This window comes from Podarcis melisellensis (genome assembly GCF_964234715.1).
Source record: "Podarcis melisellensis genome assembly, chromosome: 8".
Classification (NCBI taxonomy): Eukaryota; Metazoa; Chordata; class Lepidosauria; order Squamata; family Lacertidae; genus Podarcis; species Podarcis melisellensis.
In genome coordinates this window covers 54433141-54453511 of record NC_138540.1, presented here as the reverse complement: position 1 = coordinate 54453511, position 20371 = coordinate 54433141, and the positions used below count along the sequence as shown (strand labels likewise).

At 45.1% G+C, this 20371-nt stretch overlaps 1 protein-coding gene across 4 annotated transcripts in view; it reads left to right on the top strand.

Moving 5' to 3' along the window:
• The window catches only part of KCTD15 (potassium channel tetramerization domain containing 15), a 64560-nt gene that overhangs the window by 31399 nt on the left and 12790 nt on the right, over positions 1–20371 (top strand). For all 4 annotated transcript variants that reach the window (XM_081922796.1, XM_081922795.1, XM_081922797.1 and 1 more), the window contains exon 3: positions 14602–14746. In XM_081922796.1, coding sequence (XP_081778922.1) covers positions 14602–14746 — 145 coding nt within the window. The remainder of the gene's footprint in view (positions 1–14601; positions 14747–20371) is intronic.

Sequence of the window (20371 nt, the reverse complement as noted above, 5' to 3'; positions counted from 1 at the left end):
GGACTTTCACCTTCCCAGTCCCCTTCTGCCTCTAGATATGTGCGAAAAAGAAGTAAGCAACCCCTTTATGCAAGGGCAGCCGACATGGTGCCCACCAGATGTTGGGGGAAGCCATTGCTGTTCAAAGTGGAACGATACTGGTTTAAATGTGTGGGGCGGATGAGGACTTTCTCTTAGGTATAAGTGCAAGGAAAGGGAATTTTCGACTGTCAGGGTGAAAGCAAGGCGTAATTTATTCAGTGGGAGAAAGCCCCATTAAGTGCAGAGTTTGTGCATAAGGTTGGGATAATTTTAAAGTTCCTAAAGCAAGGAAATGCAAATTGAAACCATTCCTGCCCTTGGGGGGCGGGGGGCAACCAGAGAAGCCTTAACCTTACACGGTGACACACAGGAGTGAAAGAATCCAGAGCACTTTATATCCTACCATTAATTGGATCACTACAATTAAAGGTCACAAATCAGGAAATAAGGTCATGGTTTGAAAGTAGGCAAGCCCCACGCTATTACTGCCTGATAATTTCAGCCGAAGCACACATGGCACACTCACATATTCATGTTTGTTTGACATCTGCCCTTAATTTTATCAAGGGGTCCTTTTATTTATGTAAGCAATTTGTATTCCACTCCTCTTCAGCAGACCTCAGTGCAGATGAGCAGGGTTTGGAATACAAAAAAAAACCCCACATAAAATCTAAGCATAAAATCACAATATAGCAATCAGTCTAAATAACTCTAGTGCTCTGCATATAGCCAGCGATATCTAGGGTGGGGAAAACTCCACTTGCATTTCCTGGCCTTCAAGAGAATAAGTGATCAGGGGCCACTTTTTGTGGCTCCGATGTCTGGGGAGGTGGGGAGCACGTAGCAGGTACACAATCCAAACCTGAGCCCTTTGCCAAAGAGGAAGGCGAGATACATCACTTTAAAATGTTAAGGTTACACCTGGCAAAAGTTACGCGCAAAATAGACTCATAGAATTTGATGGATAGGACTATGCCACATCCATAGCATATGCTTAAAGTTCTATGATACCAGAGTTTCACCTCTCCCCCACAGCCCCCAATACAGTGGTGCCTCGCAAGACGATAAGAATCCGTTCCACTCAGACTCTTCGTCTTGCAGTTTTTTCGTCTTGCGAAGCAAGCCCATTAGTGGATTAGCGCTACTGGCGGCTTAGCGGATCAGTTGATAAGCGGCTTAGTGGATCAGCTGTTAAGCGGCTAAGCGGATCAGCTGATAAGCAGCATAGCGGCTTGGGGAAAAGGGGGGGAAGGGAAAAAAACCCGCAGGAACTCGCAAGACATTTTTGTCTTGCGAAGCAAGCCCATAGGAAATTCGTTTTGCGAAGCACCTCCAAAACGGAAAACCCTTTCGTCTAGTGGGTTTTCCGTCTTGCGAGGCATTCGTCTTGCGGGGCACCACTGTAATTCTGTGTGGGAATGTTCAGGGCGGCAGGAGAGGATATGCTGTTTATTAATATCCTTCCTAACCTGCGCTAGCAAGTTCCTTTACTTAGCAGAGTTTACATTCCCCTTCTCGTGCACAGCAGAAAACTAGTTGCAAACCCGTGTGAGTTTCTTAAGACAATACGCAATTCAATCTGGCTTGTCCAGATTGAAATGTGTTCTAATATTTTCCTGGTAAGACCCCTTGAATCCCTCCTAAAAGAATAAAAACACCACAGTCTTATTCATAAGCAATAAAAAGAAAGTTTACTCACAATCAGGCAGAGCACAGTATGATCCCTGAAGGCAGGCTTTAGGCTTAAAGTTACAAACTTATACAAACAGGTTTATCCCATAAGGGAGATGACCTGAGGGACTGCTTGGCTGGCAGCCAGCAGTTCATTCCAGGAAGTTCACAGGACAAAAAGATGGAAAAGAGAGAGGGTGGCAGCATGTCTTGGCCTTTTACCAGGTCTGGAAAGGTCACGCCCACCCACTAGTCACATGCAAGGAAGGATGCTCCAGCCCAGAAGGAACAGGAAGTTTTGACTGGCTGGACCAAACATCCCCTTGCATGTCCACTCTAGGAAAACAAGGAATGTTGTATTTGACTGCTCCCAGTGGATTGCATCCCACATTCTGTAGTTCATTAAGGGTGCTGAGAGTTGCTTTTGAGACCCCTACTCCCCACAGAACTACAGTTCTCAAGAACAGTTTAACAATCAGTCCTTTTCCCAAGGAACTTGTAAGGCTTTTTCAACGTATGGTGCCAGTGTGACCTAACTCAGGTCCATTCATTTCAATGGCTCTGCTGTGAATATAATTTAGGTGGCTACAGCCCTGCAAATCTGACTAAGTATTTGGGGAAGGGCTGCAGCTCAGTGGTAGAGCACCTGCATTGCATGCAGAAAGTCCCAGGTTCAATCCCCAATGGCATCTCCTGATAGGCTGGAAGAGACCCCTGTCTGAAACCCAGGAGAGCCTTTGCCAGTCTGTGTACACCATGAGTAGGCAACCTAAGGCCCGTGGGCCGGATGCGGCCCAATTGCCTTCTCAATCCGGCCTGCGGACGGTCCAGGAATCAGTGTGTTCTTACATGAGTAGAATGTCTGCTTTTATTTAAAATGCATCTCTGGGTTATTTGTGGGGCCTGCCTGGTGTTTTTAGATGAGTAGAATGTGTCCTTTTATTTAAAATGCATCTCTTGGTTATTTCTGAGGCATAGGAATTTGTTCACGCACACCCCAAATATAGTCTGGCCCACCACATGGTCTGAAGGACGGTGGACCGGCCCAAGGCTGAAAAAGGTTGCTGACCCCTGGTGTAGACAATACTGAGCTAGATGGACATATAGTCTGAGTCACTATAAGGCAGCTTCCTACATTCCTAAGAGCAGGCAGCTGGGTCTGGATTGCTTCTGGGTGCAAGCAGACTCATCATTCCCACAGTCGCTGGTCCTTAAATCTGATGGAATCGTGCACCCCCTTCATTTATTTTGTTGGTTAGGCATGCCTCATACTTAACGATTTGCAGCCTGTGGTAAGATTCAGAAAAGAATATTTCATGCAAGCAGTTTGGAGCACCTTTCTTGGCCCCAGGAAAGCCCTGTGGCAATTTCTTCGGCGTAGCTGGGAGCAGGCATTGTTGGGAAAGTCTCGATAACTGATAAAACTGCTGCTGCTTCCTCGCTGGTCTCCTTGAGGCAATTCGCCTACCCTTGATCAGCACCAGGTTTGGGTTGGTTTTTTTAGTTTTTTTGTTTTTTACTGAGCAACTCGAGGTTTCAGAGATATGAATGAGAGACTTGGGGATTTGAGAGAAGAAGGCCAGGGGCGGAACCGCTGCTTCTGTCATTCCAGTTCCACCACCTTATGAAAGTTGGGTTAACCGTTTTTGGAGACAGAGAGCTGAGGCCCAAACCATTTCTCATGCAGCCTGGTGTTGTTGTTGTCGTCATTATTATTGTTGTTGTTGTTGTTGTTGTTGTTGTTGTTGTTGTTGTCGTCATCATTTGCCCACCTAAGGTCCCAAAACAGGTTGCAGCCATTATAACACAATTACAATTACTGGGTTGCAAAAATACACATCTGAGGCATCAAATTATTATTCTTTATTTACTTATATCCCACCTTTTTCCCAGATGAGGACTCTGGGCTGTTTTGCCACTTCAAAATCCCTGCAAGAGTTTAGGGAAGCTTTTAATGTTTAATAGGTTATTGTATTTTAGTGTTTTGTTGGAAGCTGCCCAGAGTGGCTGGGGAAACCCAGCCAGATGGGTGGGGTATAAATAAATTATTATTATTATTATTATTATTATTATTATTATTATTATTATTCTAGTTCTTGGGGCACATCTCTCCAACAATACTGTGCTGCTGACCTGACTTTGCAGGTTCATTCACAGGCTGTGGTGTTTCCCCACTTCCATCAAGCCTTTGAGGAGAGCTTTCAAAGGCCGTGAAGCTCTTTATTTGTTGGGAAGGGAACAATGGAACTCATTCCTGCATTGCTTAGAACACACTATTTTTCTCCCTCTCCTCACACACTCTGCTGTGGAATCTCTCAGCACAGCGCTGGAAGATAAGAGGAAATAATGCTACATTGCTCAAGCAGTCTTCTGCGGCTGTGAAATTTGTGACCGGCCACAAAGGACAGAATGAGACGATCGGGTCGAGTGGAGGAGCATTTGTTTCAACAGTCCTACAATATTTGGTCCATCCCTTGCTGGTGTGAGAGGCAGTGTGGCATATAGAAGGCTAGAGTCTCAGGCTTGGACCTTGGAAGGCAGAGTTGAAATCTCCACTTGGCTGTGAACCTCCCTGGGTAGCCTTGGACCAGTCACCATCTCTCAGCCTAAGCTACCTCACAAAGTTGTTGTGAAAAATGGAGGTGGGGGGACCACATATGCCTCCATTTTCAGCTTCTTGGAGGAAAGATGGGATAGAAATGTAATAACAACAACAACAATAATAATAAGCATGATATAGCTGTTGGGCCAGCCTTGTGTGGCTCTCAGACGACAATGGAAAAAAGCCCCCTGCGTTTCTTTTCCCTGGCTTGAGGGGGGGCGCTTTTCCTCCCACTGAGATCTTCTTTCCAGCTTGGTGATGTCCTGATTTCCTACCTCTGCCGCTTGAGCTCCACGTCTGAGCCGAAGAGCAAAGCACAATTGACAGACTCCATATCAAGTGCCGAGAAGGCCTCAGAGATCTTGTCAACTTCGCTTTGCCCTTCCTGTTGTGTCTGGGATCAAACAGCCAGAGTGTGGAGAAAAGCACCGCGGAGCAGGGGGAAAGTGGAGCGACAGAGCCATGCGAGAGCCCTGCGCTCGGGGCGCCCAGACAAATAAGAATCCAAAAGGACACCTTTCAGGGCATATTTTCCATAAATGCACAATTACGAAACAATTTGACACGGGGCAAGGGAACTGTCTACAGCATCCATTTTTAATGAGTGTAAACAGATAAATTATAAATAGCACAAATATTACGGAACAGTTAAATATTAATTGCCAAAATTAATGTTCTCGGTGCTTTCTTCTCCAGATGCCGACTTAAACACTGCTGCCATTCCAGCAAACTGAGAAGCTGCTAGTAAAAGTGAGCAATGTGAGCAGGCTATTGGGGTGGGGGCATGAGTGGAGGACCAGGAAGGAATGGGGTTTAGGGTTGCCTTTTCCTGACACATCAGGGACAGCTGAAACATTTCCAACCCCCCTCCCCCCCCCCCACAGAGCTGGTGCTGGAGTTTAGGAATTCAAAGATAATATTTGCCCTACGCTTTGTCTGGCAAGTAAAATTGTGATGTCCTCAAGGGATTTTCTTGTTATAATTCTGGTATAGATAAAAGAACCTAAGAAAAGCCTGCTGGATAAGGCCAATGGGCGATCTCATCCAGCATCCATGTTTCACAAGAGCACTGACTCCTCCTGCAATTTCCAGCAGCTGATATTCTGAAGCATCCCCTGTCTTTGACTGTGGAGGCTAGTAGCCATTGGTAGCCATAAATGTCGAAGTGGTGCAACTGCACAGCCAGCACAAAATATTTTTCCACCCTCAATATAGCATGACTTTAGAGGTGTGACACAACAGCCTCAGGGCTATATCAGATTGGGGGGGGGCGGGGTATATACCTGTCTGAGCACACACTGATTCATTGCTCGGCACCCTTAAAACAGTCACCAGCTAACTGCTTGAACATAAGAAGAGTTTGCATTACTTCTGAGTAAGGCCTGCCCCAAATGCAAATCAGCTTCCAGAGACACTTATCAAGTAATAAAACTTCACCTCCCTCTCTTTCGTTATGTGGTGCTGTTAATATGGCTATTCACATAACTGCTGAGATCACATTGTAATGAGTGGGATATAAATTCCCAAAATAAACAACATAAAATTAAAACCTTTGCACACTGGCAAGTCAAGTTGAAGACATGTGTGCAATCTCTCTGTTTGGCATAATTGCTCTGCAGTTATTGTCTACTTAATTTATCCCAAATTTGTTAGTCCGGCAGGGACCTGGGGGCTAGGCCATGAATTCTTGCCCCCAGTCACTAGAAATCTTTTTCAGGCCCATCTCTGGCTCCACAGGTTCCAAGCAAGCATTGACCCCACATTTTAAATTAACACCTTCACAACTGTAAGGGCTTAAGACTTTGGATTTAAACATCAAAAGCGATATTGGATTCTACTCTGTTCTTGGCCAGTTGTTCTGTTCTACACTGTTCTTGACATTATATAGCCATGATCAGATAAATTGAGCTTCAGGAAATAGGGTTTATTGTGTGTGTTTTACCCATTGCTAGTTAGAGAACAGGGGCTGTATCATCCAACCCTTTCAGATCAAACAGTCATGTAAAGATTCCCTTTTCCTACTAACTATCTCCATAGCATTGAAGGCATACAATTCCACACGGCCACATGTGGTTTTCCTAAATCTTACACTCTATAGCTACAGTAAGTTGCTTTTTTGGCAGCTGAGGCTGTCTGGATTTGATTTTACATCTATATTCTGCTGGCTACTTTGCAGTTGCAAGCGTTATCGTATATTCCAACAATCTGCAACCTAGTTTACACAGACAAAATGTTTGCCATAAATAATAAAGTCCATTGTTTGTGGCAGAATTTAAACCCATCAAATAACTTGCAATTTTGTATCCGAAATACTTTGCCTCTTCAATCATCCCACTCAAGAAGTGCATATTAAGAAAGGGAATACTTTGTCCTCTGTTCTAGTCATTTGCAAACTGCTTCCACTTTTCATAATGGTTGCTTATTATGTTTGCCGTTTTATATCCTGGATGGAATTTGGCCAAAGGTGTCTATTTAAACACCAAAAGGAGCATGCCCAGCCAATCTACTGAATAGGAATGTACAACATTTCCCCATATGTTCGTTAACTCAACTTCGGCTGTAATTATTGGTCACATTTTTTTTTTTTTTTGGATGACCTCTCTATGGAGAAGCACAAACCTGATTGGCAACTGAGGCAATATGAGAAAGAAGAGAAGTCCCTGATGGATCCTGCCAGTTTATTTTGTTATAAAAACCCATGATTAGTGGTAAAAGTTCAAACGTGGCTCTCTTTTGTCTTCAGATATTCAGGAGGACAGGAAGAAATAAGGGGCTCCAGGGGTGACTGCAGAATCTGCAGTGCAAGATAGAACCACAGCGTCTCTCACCAATGCTTGTCAGAATACCTTCAGTAGGATGCTGACTACCACTGAAGGCAAATCTGTTCCACTCCTAAACAGCTCTTACCATAGCATTGACGTTTCACCAAAATTCGCTTCTCTCAAAATTATTTCTACTGGCAGTCCTGCCCTGCAGAGCAAGACAAGACTGCTGGATCAGGCAAAAGGGTTATCTAGTCCAGCATCCTGTTCTTGCAGTGTCCGCCTAGATGCCCAGGGGAAACCTCGAGGTTTCAAGCCCAAGGGCCCTCCTGCCATTTCCAGCAACTGGTATTCAGAAGCGTTGCTGCTTCCAGCCATGGAGGCAGAGCATAACCATTGTGGCTGAAAGCCATTGATAACATTCTCCTCCATATATTTGTCCAATTCTGCCTTTAGTTGGGAGTGGCTGGGTGGGGAAGCCCATCCAGATGGGCAGGGTATAAATTAATTAATTAATTAATTAATTAATAATTTATAGCAGCCAGGACCCACCATTGGGCTTTGGGCCACCTTCAATTGGGCCTCAGTGCTCCTGCCTGCCCAAGGCCTGCTCCTCACTTGCCTGCCCTTTAGCTGCACCAGATGGGACCAGTTCCAGGAAAGGTATCGCCTTGTATGCTGAGCAAAGGTGGCCAGGAGAAACATAAATATTTTGGGAGGGAGGGGGTGAGAAGGGAAAGAAGGTCTTCCCCAGGAGAAAGGGCTGGAGGATGTATTGGAAAAAAATAGAAAGTGAGCCAGAAGGATATTATTTAATAATTACTAATACTATGCAGTTGAGTTTGACCAAACTGTGGGAGGCAGGGGGAGACAGGAGTGCCTGGCGTGCTCTGGTCCATGGGGTCACGAAGAGTCGAATATGACTAAACGCCCAACAAAAACAATACTATATAGTAATAAAAAGCTGATATTTAAAAATATAATAAACAAATTGGGAAGAGGAAGAAGGAAGGGGATAAAAGAAGAATGCTCTTGTAGGAGAAAGAAGTGAATGTAAAAGAAGGAGGGATGCAAGAAGCTTAATAAGTTTCTTTCATAAGGGAATAGGTTGTCTGTTGAGTGTGAAAAGGAGAAGGGGAGAAGAAATTACAGGCAATGGGGAAAAATACTTTGGAGAGACGTGGAGCTGGGAAGGGGAAAGTATGATTTAACAATTTCCAAAGGTGGATAGGATACCAAATGAAAATGGTGTCAGTCAGTGACAGCTGATTGTGCCCAACGCTGCCTCCACCTGCCGCCATTTTGAAACTGCGTCTTCCTCAACCTTTATGATAGGCGGGCCTCAAGTGGGTGGAGAAGCTCTCTTTCAATGGTATTGGATACCCTGGGCAGTTTGTGTCATCCGTCAATTTGGAAAACATTCCCCGTGCATTCCCTGTGCTGTCAGGTGGGAGCTCACGGGACACAGTGCGCTTTCATAGCAAAAGAATGAACCATATCTCCACACAGGGAACACACAGCATTTCAAAGAGAAGGCTAGACCAGAAGAATCTGTGGCACCTCCTTTTCTCGGAATCCTCCCTCTCACCTGGAACAGTGCAATGCGGGCACAAACAAGGCTGCTGTGTTTGCTGATGATGGGGAAGGGTTTGTGGGAAGTGCATCGGCTCTAGTACGTTGCAGGTGACAAAAACAGGTGCCCTTGTGTGTTTGCAGTAACTCTTTACTCTCACACAATGTGACTCATTGCCTAACACTTCCCATGCCAACTAGGAAGAGCCTCACATCCAGATTACCATGCTCACTTGTTGCTGATACTTGACAGGTTTTTCCTAGTTTCTTATTGTAATGGTGTTCACATAGATGTTCTTGGGGGACGCAGGGTGGGTGAGTTATTGGGAATTAGCTTCTGATCACCTCACCTCCAAGCAGATACTGCAGGACTGGAAAAGGTTGAAAAAAGGGCAACCAACATGATCAAGTGGGTGAGGGGCAACTGCCCCACAAGGAAATATTTCTGTTTTGGGACTTTTTGCTTTAGAGAGAAGGCAAGTAAGAAGTTTGTAAAATTAGACATGGCATGGAGAAAGTGGATATAGATTCCGCCCCCCTTGCAGAGGGCATGTACTGAAGCTGAATATTGGAAGATTCAGGACAGGAAAAGTTCTCTTTTTTTCACTCAGTGCACAGTTAAACTATGGAACTCACTCCTGCAGGAGGCATTAATAGACACCAGCTTGAATGGGTTTAAGAGGGTGGAACAAATTCATGGAGGAAAGGACTATCTATGCCTACTAACTTGTAACTGAGGATCATTAAAGGTTTTTGGAAATAACTGATCACAGATATGGGGGTTGAAGTGAGGATGACTGAGCTCACCTGCATGGAATCTCTGGGCATCCGTGGCTTTAATACTGAGTTAGCAGGGCATTCTCAGTGGTGGTGCTGTATCGTTAGACTTCCCCTTCCATCTTTGTGGTGGGCTTCATTTCTACTTAGGTTGTGTTTCGATCAACCCTAACTTTCTTGTTCCACTGCCAAGCTTTGGCTTGATTTTTTTTTCTTCTGGTTCTTCTGTGTTTTGAGATTATTTTGATTGCAATGTTCTTAATCCTAATTTACTTTGAAAGTCGCCGGGTGAGAGCTCAGCCCTAAAAGGCAGGACTAAAAATAATAATAATTTAGAAATAAGTAGACAGAATACTTTTGTTTTACTCAGTTCTAGCTAAGCAGGTCTGGATGTGGTCAGTGCCTGGGTGGGAGACTGCCTGAGAACCCCCTGGGGTCCATGCTGGAAGAAAGGTAGGAAAGTGTAAGAAAACATAAGAAAATAACTAAGTAAAAAAATAAGTTTCCTGTCCACCCAATAATGAATTGACTGGAAAGCTTTCAGCCATTAGTCCTTGCAGAAGGTAAATCTTGTCACTTTCTGAGTGTCTTTGGCCATGGTTTTGGGGGGGCAGGAGTTCGACAGAACTGAGTTCCTTTACCCTTTTTAATTAAATGATAATTATTATTATTTTGTCTGGGGAGCTAGAACAGATATAAATCCAGTGCCTGAGCAAAAATCCACCTATAGTCGTAATCAATAAAGTTGTGGCTATTTCTAAAGCAGATCATTGTCTGCTTGAGTTTATTAATCACATCTTACATTTAGCCACTGCCCAGCAGGTGGGGAGTGGCACTGCGACTGGGCCCGCAATAAACAAGCAAACTTGATGGTGAGTTTCCCCCACCTTTTTTTCCAGAAAAAAACAACAACAACACTGGCCTTGCCCCATTTCAGGCTGTGTGCAGTCAGTCGGTAGGTTGCCTTGAAGAAAAATCAGGAGGAAGGAAACATCTGGAGATGCATGGCAAAAAGAGGCAGGAAAAGGCAGGCACAGAACACCAGCAAAACAGCTCGCCCACATTCATAATTAAAGTCGTAACTTTATGGGAGTCCCAGCAAACATCTAATCTACTTTCATCACTACTGTAAATGTTCTTGAAAGCTACAGCATTGCTCAATTAATTCAGTACAAGATTGAGCACAAGCCTTATCAGTGTATCCCCCACTAATTGATTCCAGTTTTAACCAAAAGGAAGAAAGAGTCAGTGTAATTCCAGTTCCAGTCATGCACCGAGTGCCCAGATGCAGTTAACCCTTTCCTGACTCCCAAGATCTAAGGCAGTTGTTCTCAAACTTTTTTCTCTGGGCTACACTTTCAAAATAAAGAATTACTTGCACCACACTTTTTTTTTATTGGTAAGAAATACATTGGAAAACAAAAAGCAACAACTCATAGTAGTTGCTTGATTTATAACATAGAAAGTAGAAAACAATGGACACGAATCACGCTCAAAATATAATTATAAACGAGCCTCTGACATGCATACCTTTACGTATGTATATAAATTCAGTGCAAGATATGAGGTTCCACACTGAAATGTTTAAATGTTTCTTTGATTGTCTTTGAATCTTCCCTCCACGCTTGCCATCCTCTTTTGCCACACCCTTTGAGAACCACGGATCTAAGAGGAGGCTGGAGTTCTGTCTTCAGGTTGCTAAAATAACAGAGAAGAGTCTTTGGGGATGCAGAGTACCGTATTTTTCGCTCTATAAGACACACCAGACCACAAGACGCACCTAGTTTTTGGAGGAGGAAAACAAGAAAAAAAATATTTTGAATCTCAGAAGCCAGAACAGCAAGAGGGATTGTTGCGCAGTGAAAGCAGCAATCCCTCTTGCTGTTCTGGCTTCTGGGATAGCTGTGCAGCCTGCATTCGCTCCATAAGATGCAGACACATTTCCCCTTTCTTTTTAGGAGGGAAAAAGTCTTATATTGCAAAAAATAGGTACTTCTCGGATATTTCTGAATGTGAAGATCATTTGTTGGTTAAGTTCTTTACCTAAAAAATAATGCTGTTGTTTGGTTTGGTTTGGTTTGGTTTGGTTTGGTTTGGTTTGGTTTGGTTTTGACAATGTCATCCCAAGTCAGCAGAGCAATAGACCTATGGCCTAAGGGCTTCCCCTGAGCTGAGAATCAGACAGAAAGCAAACGATCTTGAGAAAATAAGGATGACTCCAGAAACATTCTCCATAGGCAGCACATCAAGCACTGGTGACATAATCCTCGTCTTGAAACCTGCTTGCGCATGCTGGGAACTCCAACGTTCCCAGGGTTGTGAGTGCAAGTCACAGGCAAGCCATCCACACAAGCTGTTGTGACGGAAGGCCGCCTTGCCAAGTGTGGAGCTGCCCACATTCCAGGGTGCCATAGCAATTGCTGACGCCGGCTTGTGTAAGAAGAGAAATTGCCACCGAGCTGCGGAATGGCTGTAGCTCAGTGGCAGAGCAACCGCTTTGTATGCAGAACGTTCCAGGTTCAATCCCCGACATCTTCAGGTAGGGCTGGGAGAGAATCTAATCTGGGACTCTGGAGAACCACAATTCTGAGCTGGGCGAACTCGTACCTGTGTTCCGTGTAGCATGTGAATGTGCCTGACATTCTATACAGGTGGCAAACATTTTCTGTGCGGGTTCCACCCCTGGCTACCATGCACATAAACCTGCCCCATTCTGCCCTCTTCCAGGTCCAAAAGTACCTATGCATTTGCGGTCACACATCAATTAGGAACAAAATAGTCACTACCTGTATTCCTAAACTGAGTTGCTTTATTTGATACCATTTCATAATAGCTGTGGCTTAGTGGTTGTGGTGGTGAGGAGAGGGAAGGGGAGCAGGAGAGAAACAGACTGTGCACTGGGATTTACAAATACATATTGGACAAGTATCTAATTAATTCAAATGCAAAACAATTCCATGTATGTGTCACCTGCCTCGGTTCTGAGGTGGTGGATCCGTAAACAAGACAGGGAGTGACCAGCCACAAAGGGTGGGTTCCAGAGAAGGGTGGGACCTTCCGTTGGCGTTCAGCAGGGAATTGTGTGAGCTCCAGCAACTTCAGCTATCTCTGTAATTAATCCAGAAGAGAGTAGATGGCACACTAATGAAATCTGCAGATGATTACTAAATTAGAAGGAACTGGAAACACCAGATTTAGGAGCGATAGTGGAAAGAAAATTATACATGAAGTGGGAGACCAGCGCAACATCAAAAAGAGCCTTTTCCGATCTGGGCCATGCAGGGAGGCAGGCAGCTGCCTGTCCCCAAACTACCCGAGTGGAAAAATCACACCCAAACTCTAGCGATTCTGGTGGGACCTTTGTGGTTCCTGAGAGATGCAAACAAATTAGGAGGGGAAAGAGAAGGAGCTAGAGGGATTCCTTCTGCAAGGAAGGCAGTGTAGTCTGAGAAGAGGGCTCTTTTTAGGATTCAAAGCACGCTTTGCAACAGCGCGACTGACAGGAGAGGATGACAGATTCTTTGAGGGTGTGCTTTTGCAAAAGTGAATACTTTGGGGCTGTTTGGGTCATGGCTGTGGTGCAGAATTCGGCGGCCAGGTTGCTCACTGGGACATGACAGATTGAGCATATTGTGCTGATCCTGACCCAACTGCTCTGGCTGCCAGTTAGTTTCTGGGCCTAATTCAAAGTGCTGGTTTTTACCTATAAAGCCTTAAACAGCTCAGGAGCTCAATACCTCAAGGACCGCCTCTCTCCATATGAACTGCCCTACACTCTGTGATCATCATCTGAGACTCTTCTTTGGGTGCCTCTCTCACGAGAGGTCTGGAGGGTGGCAGGCCATTTCTGCAGTGGCTCCCCATTTGTGGAATGTTTTCCCCAGGAAGGCTCTCCTGGCACCTTCATTACATATCTCTAGGCGCCAGGCAAAAACATTTCTCTTCAACCAGGCATTTGGCTGATTTAATATTCTGTGGTGTTTTAAATGTGTCTGTGGAAGGGGGTTGTAATGGGAATTGGGGTTGCTTGTGCGTAAATTCCAAATTGCTCCGAGCTGGCTACGTAGCTGGACCTTTTTCCCGGTTTGACAGCCCTAAAACGCGACTGTCTCAATCACTGGCAGAATCCGTCAGTGGCCGTTTCCTAAACTTCCTCCAACATAAGAATTTCTTAACAGCTAATCTCCTCCTCCCTTCCCTGCGCGGAAGCCTTCTGCGCAGAGTGGGTGTGCCAAGGGGTGGTCCTGCACTCTCCTCACTGACCTCACTGGAAGAGTCTCGGAGCCTCCCCTCCGACGTACTCTCAGTCTCTCCTTTCTTCCTGGTGTCACCTCGGTTTCCTTCCCCAGCAGAAGCTCTCCCTCTCTCCTTGCTGGTTCCCTCTCCGGCATCATTAGGGAGCCTTACCACTCCACTCGGCTTTGATGTCAGTTCCCTGACAGGGGTATTGTTTTATTTTTGTTTTATTATAATATTTTATGGTTTTAATTTGTATTTTTATATCGTGAATTGCCCTGTGATCTTACTACCACCACTAGGTAAAGATAAGGGACCCCTGACCATTAGGTCCAGTCATGGACGACTCTGGGGTTGTGGCGCTCATCTCGCTTTACTGGCCGAGGGTGCCGGCGTTTGTCCACAGACAGTTTTCAGGTCATGTGGCCAGCATGACTAAGCTGCTTCTGGCGAAACCAGAGCAGTGTACGGAAATACCATTTACCTTCTTGCCACAGCATACTACTACTAAAAATAATAATCATAATTTTGTGGGTAATGGGTGGCCTTCCCCTTGTGGGAAATTTGGGTTAATCTTTGGGGTTACCCTAATAATGAACTCACCATAATAAAGATAGTGTTGGTTAAATGGGGGAGTGTGCTATACACAGTTTACTGTGCATGGTGAACTCTATTTCTGTCAGCTCCTGTCTTGGAGTTTGAGGTTGGACTAAGCCACCCTTGGCTAACCTAGTGCCCCTCAGGCATTTTGGACTATAATTCTCATCAGGTCCAGCATCCAAAATATCTGAAAGGAACCCTGATGGCAAAGGGTGGGCCAGGTGACCATAAAAGAGCCTTCTGAGATTCAGCAACAGATCTGCTAAACTACTGTCTTAAGATTCTGTGATTCTCGCAAGATCATGTGACCTTCTACTCCCATTTTGTGCCCACCCCTTTTCCTTTTTCTCCCCCTCCCAGAATAAGCCGTCTGTTTAATGGCACGGAACCTATTGTGTTGGACAGTTTAAAACAACATTATTTCATTGATCGAGATGGTGAAATTTTCAGATACATCTTAAGCTTCTTAAGAACGTCGAAACTGCTGCTCCCAGAAGACTTTAAGGTAAGACAGGCCAGAAACCTGTAATCAGTTTGTTCTCTTATTAAGCCATTTATTTCAGAGTGAGTTTGTATTCTCTGGTGTACTTTCCCCCACTATGCTGAGGCTGGAAAAATGCTGCCTGCATGGGTCTGTGGTCTCCTCCCCTTTCCATCCCTTTCAGTTTTGGGAACTAACTGTGGTTTACTCTCGGTATGCACCAATGTTTAGGTTAGCCGTAGTTAGCTGTAAACCAGATTAGAACAGGGTTTCCAAACATAGTTAGGAAACTCTGGGGTTTTGTCTGCGCATGACCCAGATGTTGCTGGTGTTATTGTTAAAGGGACTGCTTTGCCGAGCCTGACTTCTGTTCGGTTTCCTTGGGTCAGATGTTGTTGGAGCAACAGGAACTTGCATGCTCTGGCAGAGGGTGCCCTTTCTGTTCTTTAAGGTGCTTGTCGGATGCTAGGCTGCAGATGCAACAGCTTAAGAAACAGGCCCACTAGTTCTCATAGATACCAGAAAGGGAAAGGGAAGAGGACTGGCAAAGCCCCAGGCAGGATCAGTTTTTCTAAGCCAATTTTACTTCCTCATTTTTAGCTTATTTATCAGGATCTAACAACAATTAAGAAGCATCAGAAGCTGGCCATATACTACCTTTTTGTAGTGGTTTTGCTTTGATGGAATTCAGAATGTGCATAGCCTGATCTAGAACCAACTTCAAATCAGCTAGAAAGGTCTTGGTGATTAATGCCTCTGTGTAAAAAAAACAACCCAGTGAATTGATATTACATCTGGATTTTTCTGTTTGACAAGTGCCACCAAGCCTCTCACATTCCCTGTCACACACAGTGCTCCATCCATACAAATTCCAGTACAAGAATCCCATGAAATCTTTTTTTTTCTTTCCCCCAAATACTCAGACAAGGGTTGGAAAATATATTGTCCTCTGCTATGTTTTGCTAGCTCGTTGCAAAGCAGGAACTGTGTAATTATTTCATCATTGTGAATGAATCTGACAGAGGCAAGCAATTGTGCTTTTCCAATTGTGCCAGTAGATTCATAAACGTGAATGGCAAATTCAGAATTCCTCATACTTTTGGAAATACACTTCTCAACATTAGCAGACATATCAACTATTCTTCTGCAAATTGTCTCGTCAGACAAAAGGAATTTCCATAACTTGTCATTCAGCATCATCACCAAACAATTTTTTCCACAATCAAGCTGCAGGCAGGCTTAATCAATTTTTCAGCTATTATGTTATGTAGTTTTGTCTGTTGAGCAATCAAGTCAGCCACTTGGTACGATATAATTTACATCTTATCTGAGACTTTTACTCATTTTTAATAATAATAATAATAATAATAATAATAATATGGTCGTTGGCATTTCTGCTGTTCCAAAGGCCTTTCAAACTATTGATGAAATATTTGCCAGATTTCCATGTTTTAACAACAGATGTATTTTCATGTTGTTTGGGGCCATATTGGAATTGGAAAGCTTCTCACCACAGATCAAACACATAGGCTGAGGGACATTTTCATGTGAAACTGGGACTCAGATAGCTCTCCACATATTGTCGACCAACTTTTTGGGGGGAGGTTTGCTTGGGCCTGCTACTGGTGTTGAATTAAACGAGTCTTCTCCAGCACTCTGTTTGAACGGCAGTACTGGATCACAACTAGGGTTGTCCTCAGTATCACTTGATGTTCTTGCTCTCATTTTGAAAAGGTACATATCCATATTCTGCAAATAATTTTTTCCCCTTTTGATACTGTACTATCTTATGCTACGCTATGCTACACTGAAATGTTTAAATGTTTCCTTGATTGTCCTTGAATCTTCCTGCCCCAACAATGTGACATACGGCACCCTTTGAGAACCACTGTCCTAGAGAGATGGTATCTGCAGTAGGATCATGCAGAAAGCAGTTACCCATTGGATATATAAGGAGTGAGGCAATCGTTGAGGCATCAAGGTCCCAGTCTATGCCAGCACTTTGAATCCAGCCCAGTAGCTAATTGGCAGCCAGTAGTTTCTGAAACATTAGAGAGTTAAACAATACAAAAAGAGAACATGCGGTTATACCTTAGAAGTGGTGGAAAGTTTATATCCAGCTAGTCAGGCCAATAATACTCCCCCTCCAGCACCCTGGACAGCTTTCCCAAGAACACTGGGAGAGGGGGAGAATGAGAGACCTTCCTCCTTGCCTCTTAACTGCAGAGTGACCTGAGGGCTGCTACTGCTGCTCCCACCACCAGCCCAGATGGGTAAGGGGCTTTTACAGAGGAGAGGCTTTGTGGGGAATCGGAGGAGCTGAGGTTGCTGAAAGGGAGAAGAAGCTGAGTGTGGGACTTCCAAAGTCAGATAAGTCCCCCCTCCCCATAAAAAAAACTCAGCTATTTTTCATTGTTTTGGAAGTCACCTGTCTCCACACAGTATTGGGTTGCCCCAGGCAGGGAGCCAAGCTGCACGGTTATGTGCTGGTTCCCTGTGGCTCCGATGATCCATATGAGTTTGTTTGTTTGTTTGTTTGTTTGTTTGTTGCATTTATACCCCACCTTTTTCTCCAAGGAGTGCAAGGTGGCTTACATGCTTCATCAGAAACATACCCCAATTAATCCTCACAACGATCCTGTGAGGTAGTTTAGACTGAGAAGTGGCAACTGCCCCCCAAGGTCACCCCTTGACCTTCATAGCCGAATGGGGATTTGAACCCTGGTCTCCAAGATCCTAGTCTGGCACTCTTAACCACTACACCACACTGGCTCTATTTTAGAAATCTGCCTGCACTTAGAAGTTCAGGAGAGAATTAAAAAAACGCTGAGACCAGAGGGCTGCAGAAGTATTTTTGTGCTGGCTGGGAGGCAGAACGGTGCAAACCACACAGGAAGTTGTCGATCCTCAGATTTCGGCGGGACCGCTTCCAAATATATACTTTGAGAATTTCTGCCTCTGAGGATTGCAATTTTTAAGTGTTGTTTTCAGGCTGAGCTACGGAGGCAGCTGCATATGTGTTCCTAGCTAGCGAGTCTCTATTATCGCATCTGACTGGTGTGTTTACAGTGAATATTAACTACAGTTCCAGTTGCTAATAAGATGAGACTTGAAAGTGCTCTACCTTTGACAGCCTCCCCCCACCCCTTGAGAGCACCTTTCCCTAATATCTAATACAGTTTTCATGGGCTTGTGAATTGTAAATACAGCAGCAATTACTGGCTCAGGGGTCCTTCCTGTCGCTCACTGCTGTCGCTCCATTGAGTCAGAGGAGTGCAAAGTTGTTTCATGTAGCAAGCAGAAGGTATGGGATGCAGGCTTGGCTCTACAGGCTCCCTCTGTCCCCCACCCCCTGCAATTCACCTAGCATGTGTCAGTCACTCTATATGTTCTGAGACCCAGGCACAAGTACCTGCCTGCCTGTGCAGAAAGAGTATTGTTAAGTGCCATCCCAACCACCAAGTTGTAAGAGGCTACAGGAGTTCCAAGCACTTTCCCCAGGGGTTGGTTTCCTTGGAACGAAGGTCAGTGGAGACTGTGGTTTCTTTAGGATGCATGGTTTTATTTCCACATATATATATAACCTATGCATTGGATGGAGAGGCTGACATCATTGAAACCCCAACAGATCTTGCTTCTCCATTTGATTTCCAGAGAAGCCCCAAAGCTCAGCTTAGGCCTACCACAGAGCAGGACATGTCTCTGTGCCTCCAGCATCCAGCTTTCTACTCTCACACACAACAACTTATCTAGCTATTGTTCTTCTACAGGCCAGCCGGGTGGGGAAGGCCCAACCCTTTATTTCTCTGACAACAGAACTCACTTAAGATGCAGAAGTTGGGTACTTAGCTTGACATAAGAAGAGCCTGCTGGATTAGGCCAACGGCCCATCTAGTCTAGCATCCTGTTCTCACAGTGACCAATTAGATGACTGTGGGAAACCTACAATTAGGACCGGAGCGCAAGAGCACTCTCCTTTCCTGTGGTTTCCAGCAACTGGTATTCAGAAGCATTGCTGCCTCCAACCGTGGAGGCAGAGCATAGCCATCATGGGGGGTAGCCACTGATAGCCTTCTCCATGAATTTGTCTAATCCTCTTTTAATGCCATCTAGGTTGGTGGCCATCGCTGCCTCCTGGGGGAAATGAGTTCCACAGCTTAGCTATTCACTGCATGAAGAAATAGACGGGTTTGACCAGTCCAACAGGTTCCCTCTTATACATTCTAGCCTCAGAGATACAGGATTGCAGGTTTGGAAGGGACCCAGGGTTTCATCCAGGCTGATCCCCCACCCCAATTGATAATGTCTACTCTGAAGAAGAAGGTCTGTCCCGGACCTACAAATGCCCACAGAACAACAGCTTCCCTGTAGAGATTGCATGATGCCTCCAAGTACATTTGCCCTCACACATGGACATCCTAGGAGTCCCAAGACAAATGAATATGGGGCTGCCATACTCTTGTGGGGCTTCCATTCATTTCAGAGAACATACTGGTGCATCCAGCCCCATTGGACCACCCTTAGTAGCCCCCATTATCTATTGCTCAAAGCAGGTGTTTTTCTTAGCCTCCTGAACAGGGATGTCTCTGGGCAGGTAGCCCAATCCCAAGAGCAACCTAGAGCCACAGGAGTCCCATAGCCCATGCTAAGGGCTGGTGGCTGTCTGCATATTACAGTGGCCAAATCTGCCTGGCCACCCTCTTGTATTCAAGATTCAGTCATTTTTAATGTAACTGATGGAGCAAGCCTGGGCATCTGTTTCTTACACAAGATCCATTCAGGTTTTCATCTGTACATGAGAGGGCTTAAATTTGGGGCAGGGGGAGGTGGCAGCCAATGTCTCCAGGTGCCTTGATATTTGTGCCTGTTGAGTGTGAAGGAATATCTTTGCAGGGTTCCTTAGTTGAACTAAGAAACCCTGCACAGACCTTCGTGCTAAACAGAGGAAGGTGTAAAGCAAGAACATCTCTCGGCCAAGAGCCATATTCAGGGGAGCACCATTGGCACTGCTGAGAAGGCTGGAATGGAGGGGCTCCGGATGCCTGTAGCAGCTGATAGAGCTACTACAGCCAAGCAGAGGCTTCTGTGAATGTATGCCTCGTATGCAGACTCCTGAACCAGAGAATTGTTAATGTTAGCAGCCACTGAACACATCTCAGCCAGCTGGACTCTGTTAGTCGATGGAGTCTGTGGGTTGCCATTTGCCCCTTGCAGAGAGCTGCAAAGAAGGTGCTTCAGGTTTCCTTGCCATTTCTTTCCATGTCAGCACTTTTCCAGGCTGGAGTCTGTCATTTTCTGCCCTAAGTCATCAGAACAAAGTGGGAGTGAAATCATGCCTGTATCAGATGAGCAGCATCAGATTAGCAGGGGTGTTAGCAAACTCCCGGGTGCAGCAAGGCTGGGAACAAAATCTCACACCTGCCTTTCAAGGCTGTTTTGGGAGCTGCCCTGTCAACATGGACAAAAGGCCCTTCTCTTGGGTGAAAGGACAAAATTAAAAGTCACTGGTGTGATAATCAGGCATCCGGCTCGTTTTCTGAACAGTGGGTGCGGCATTAGGCAACTGGTCCTCAATGGGCCCGTCACTAGGGAATGTGGGGCTCCTTAAGGGAGGGTGTAAAGTTCCAGGCCCTCTGTCCCACCCCACCA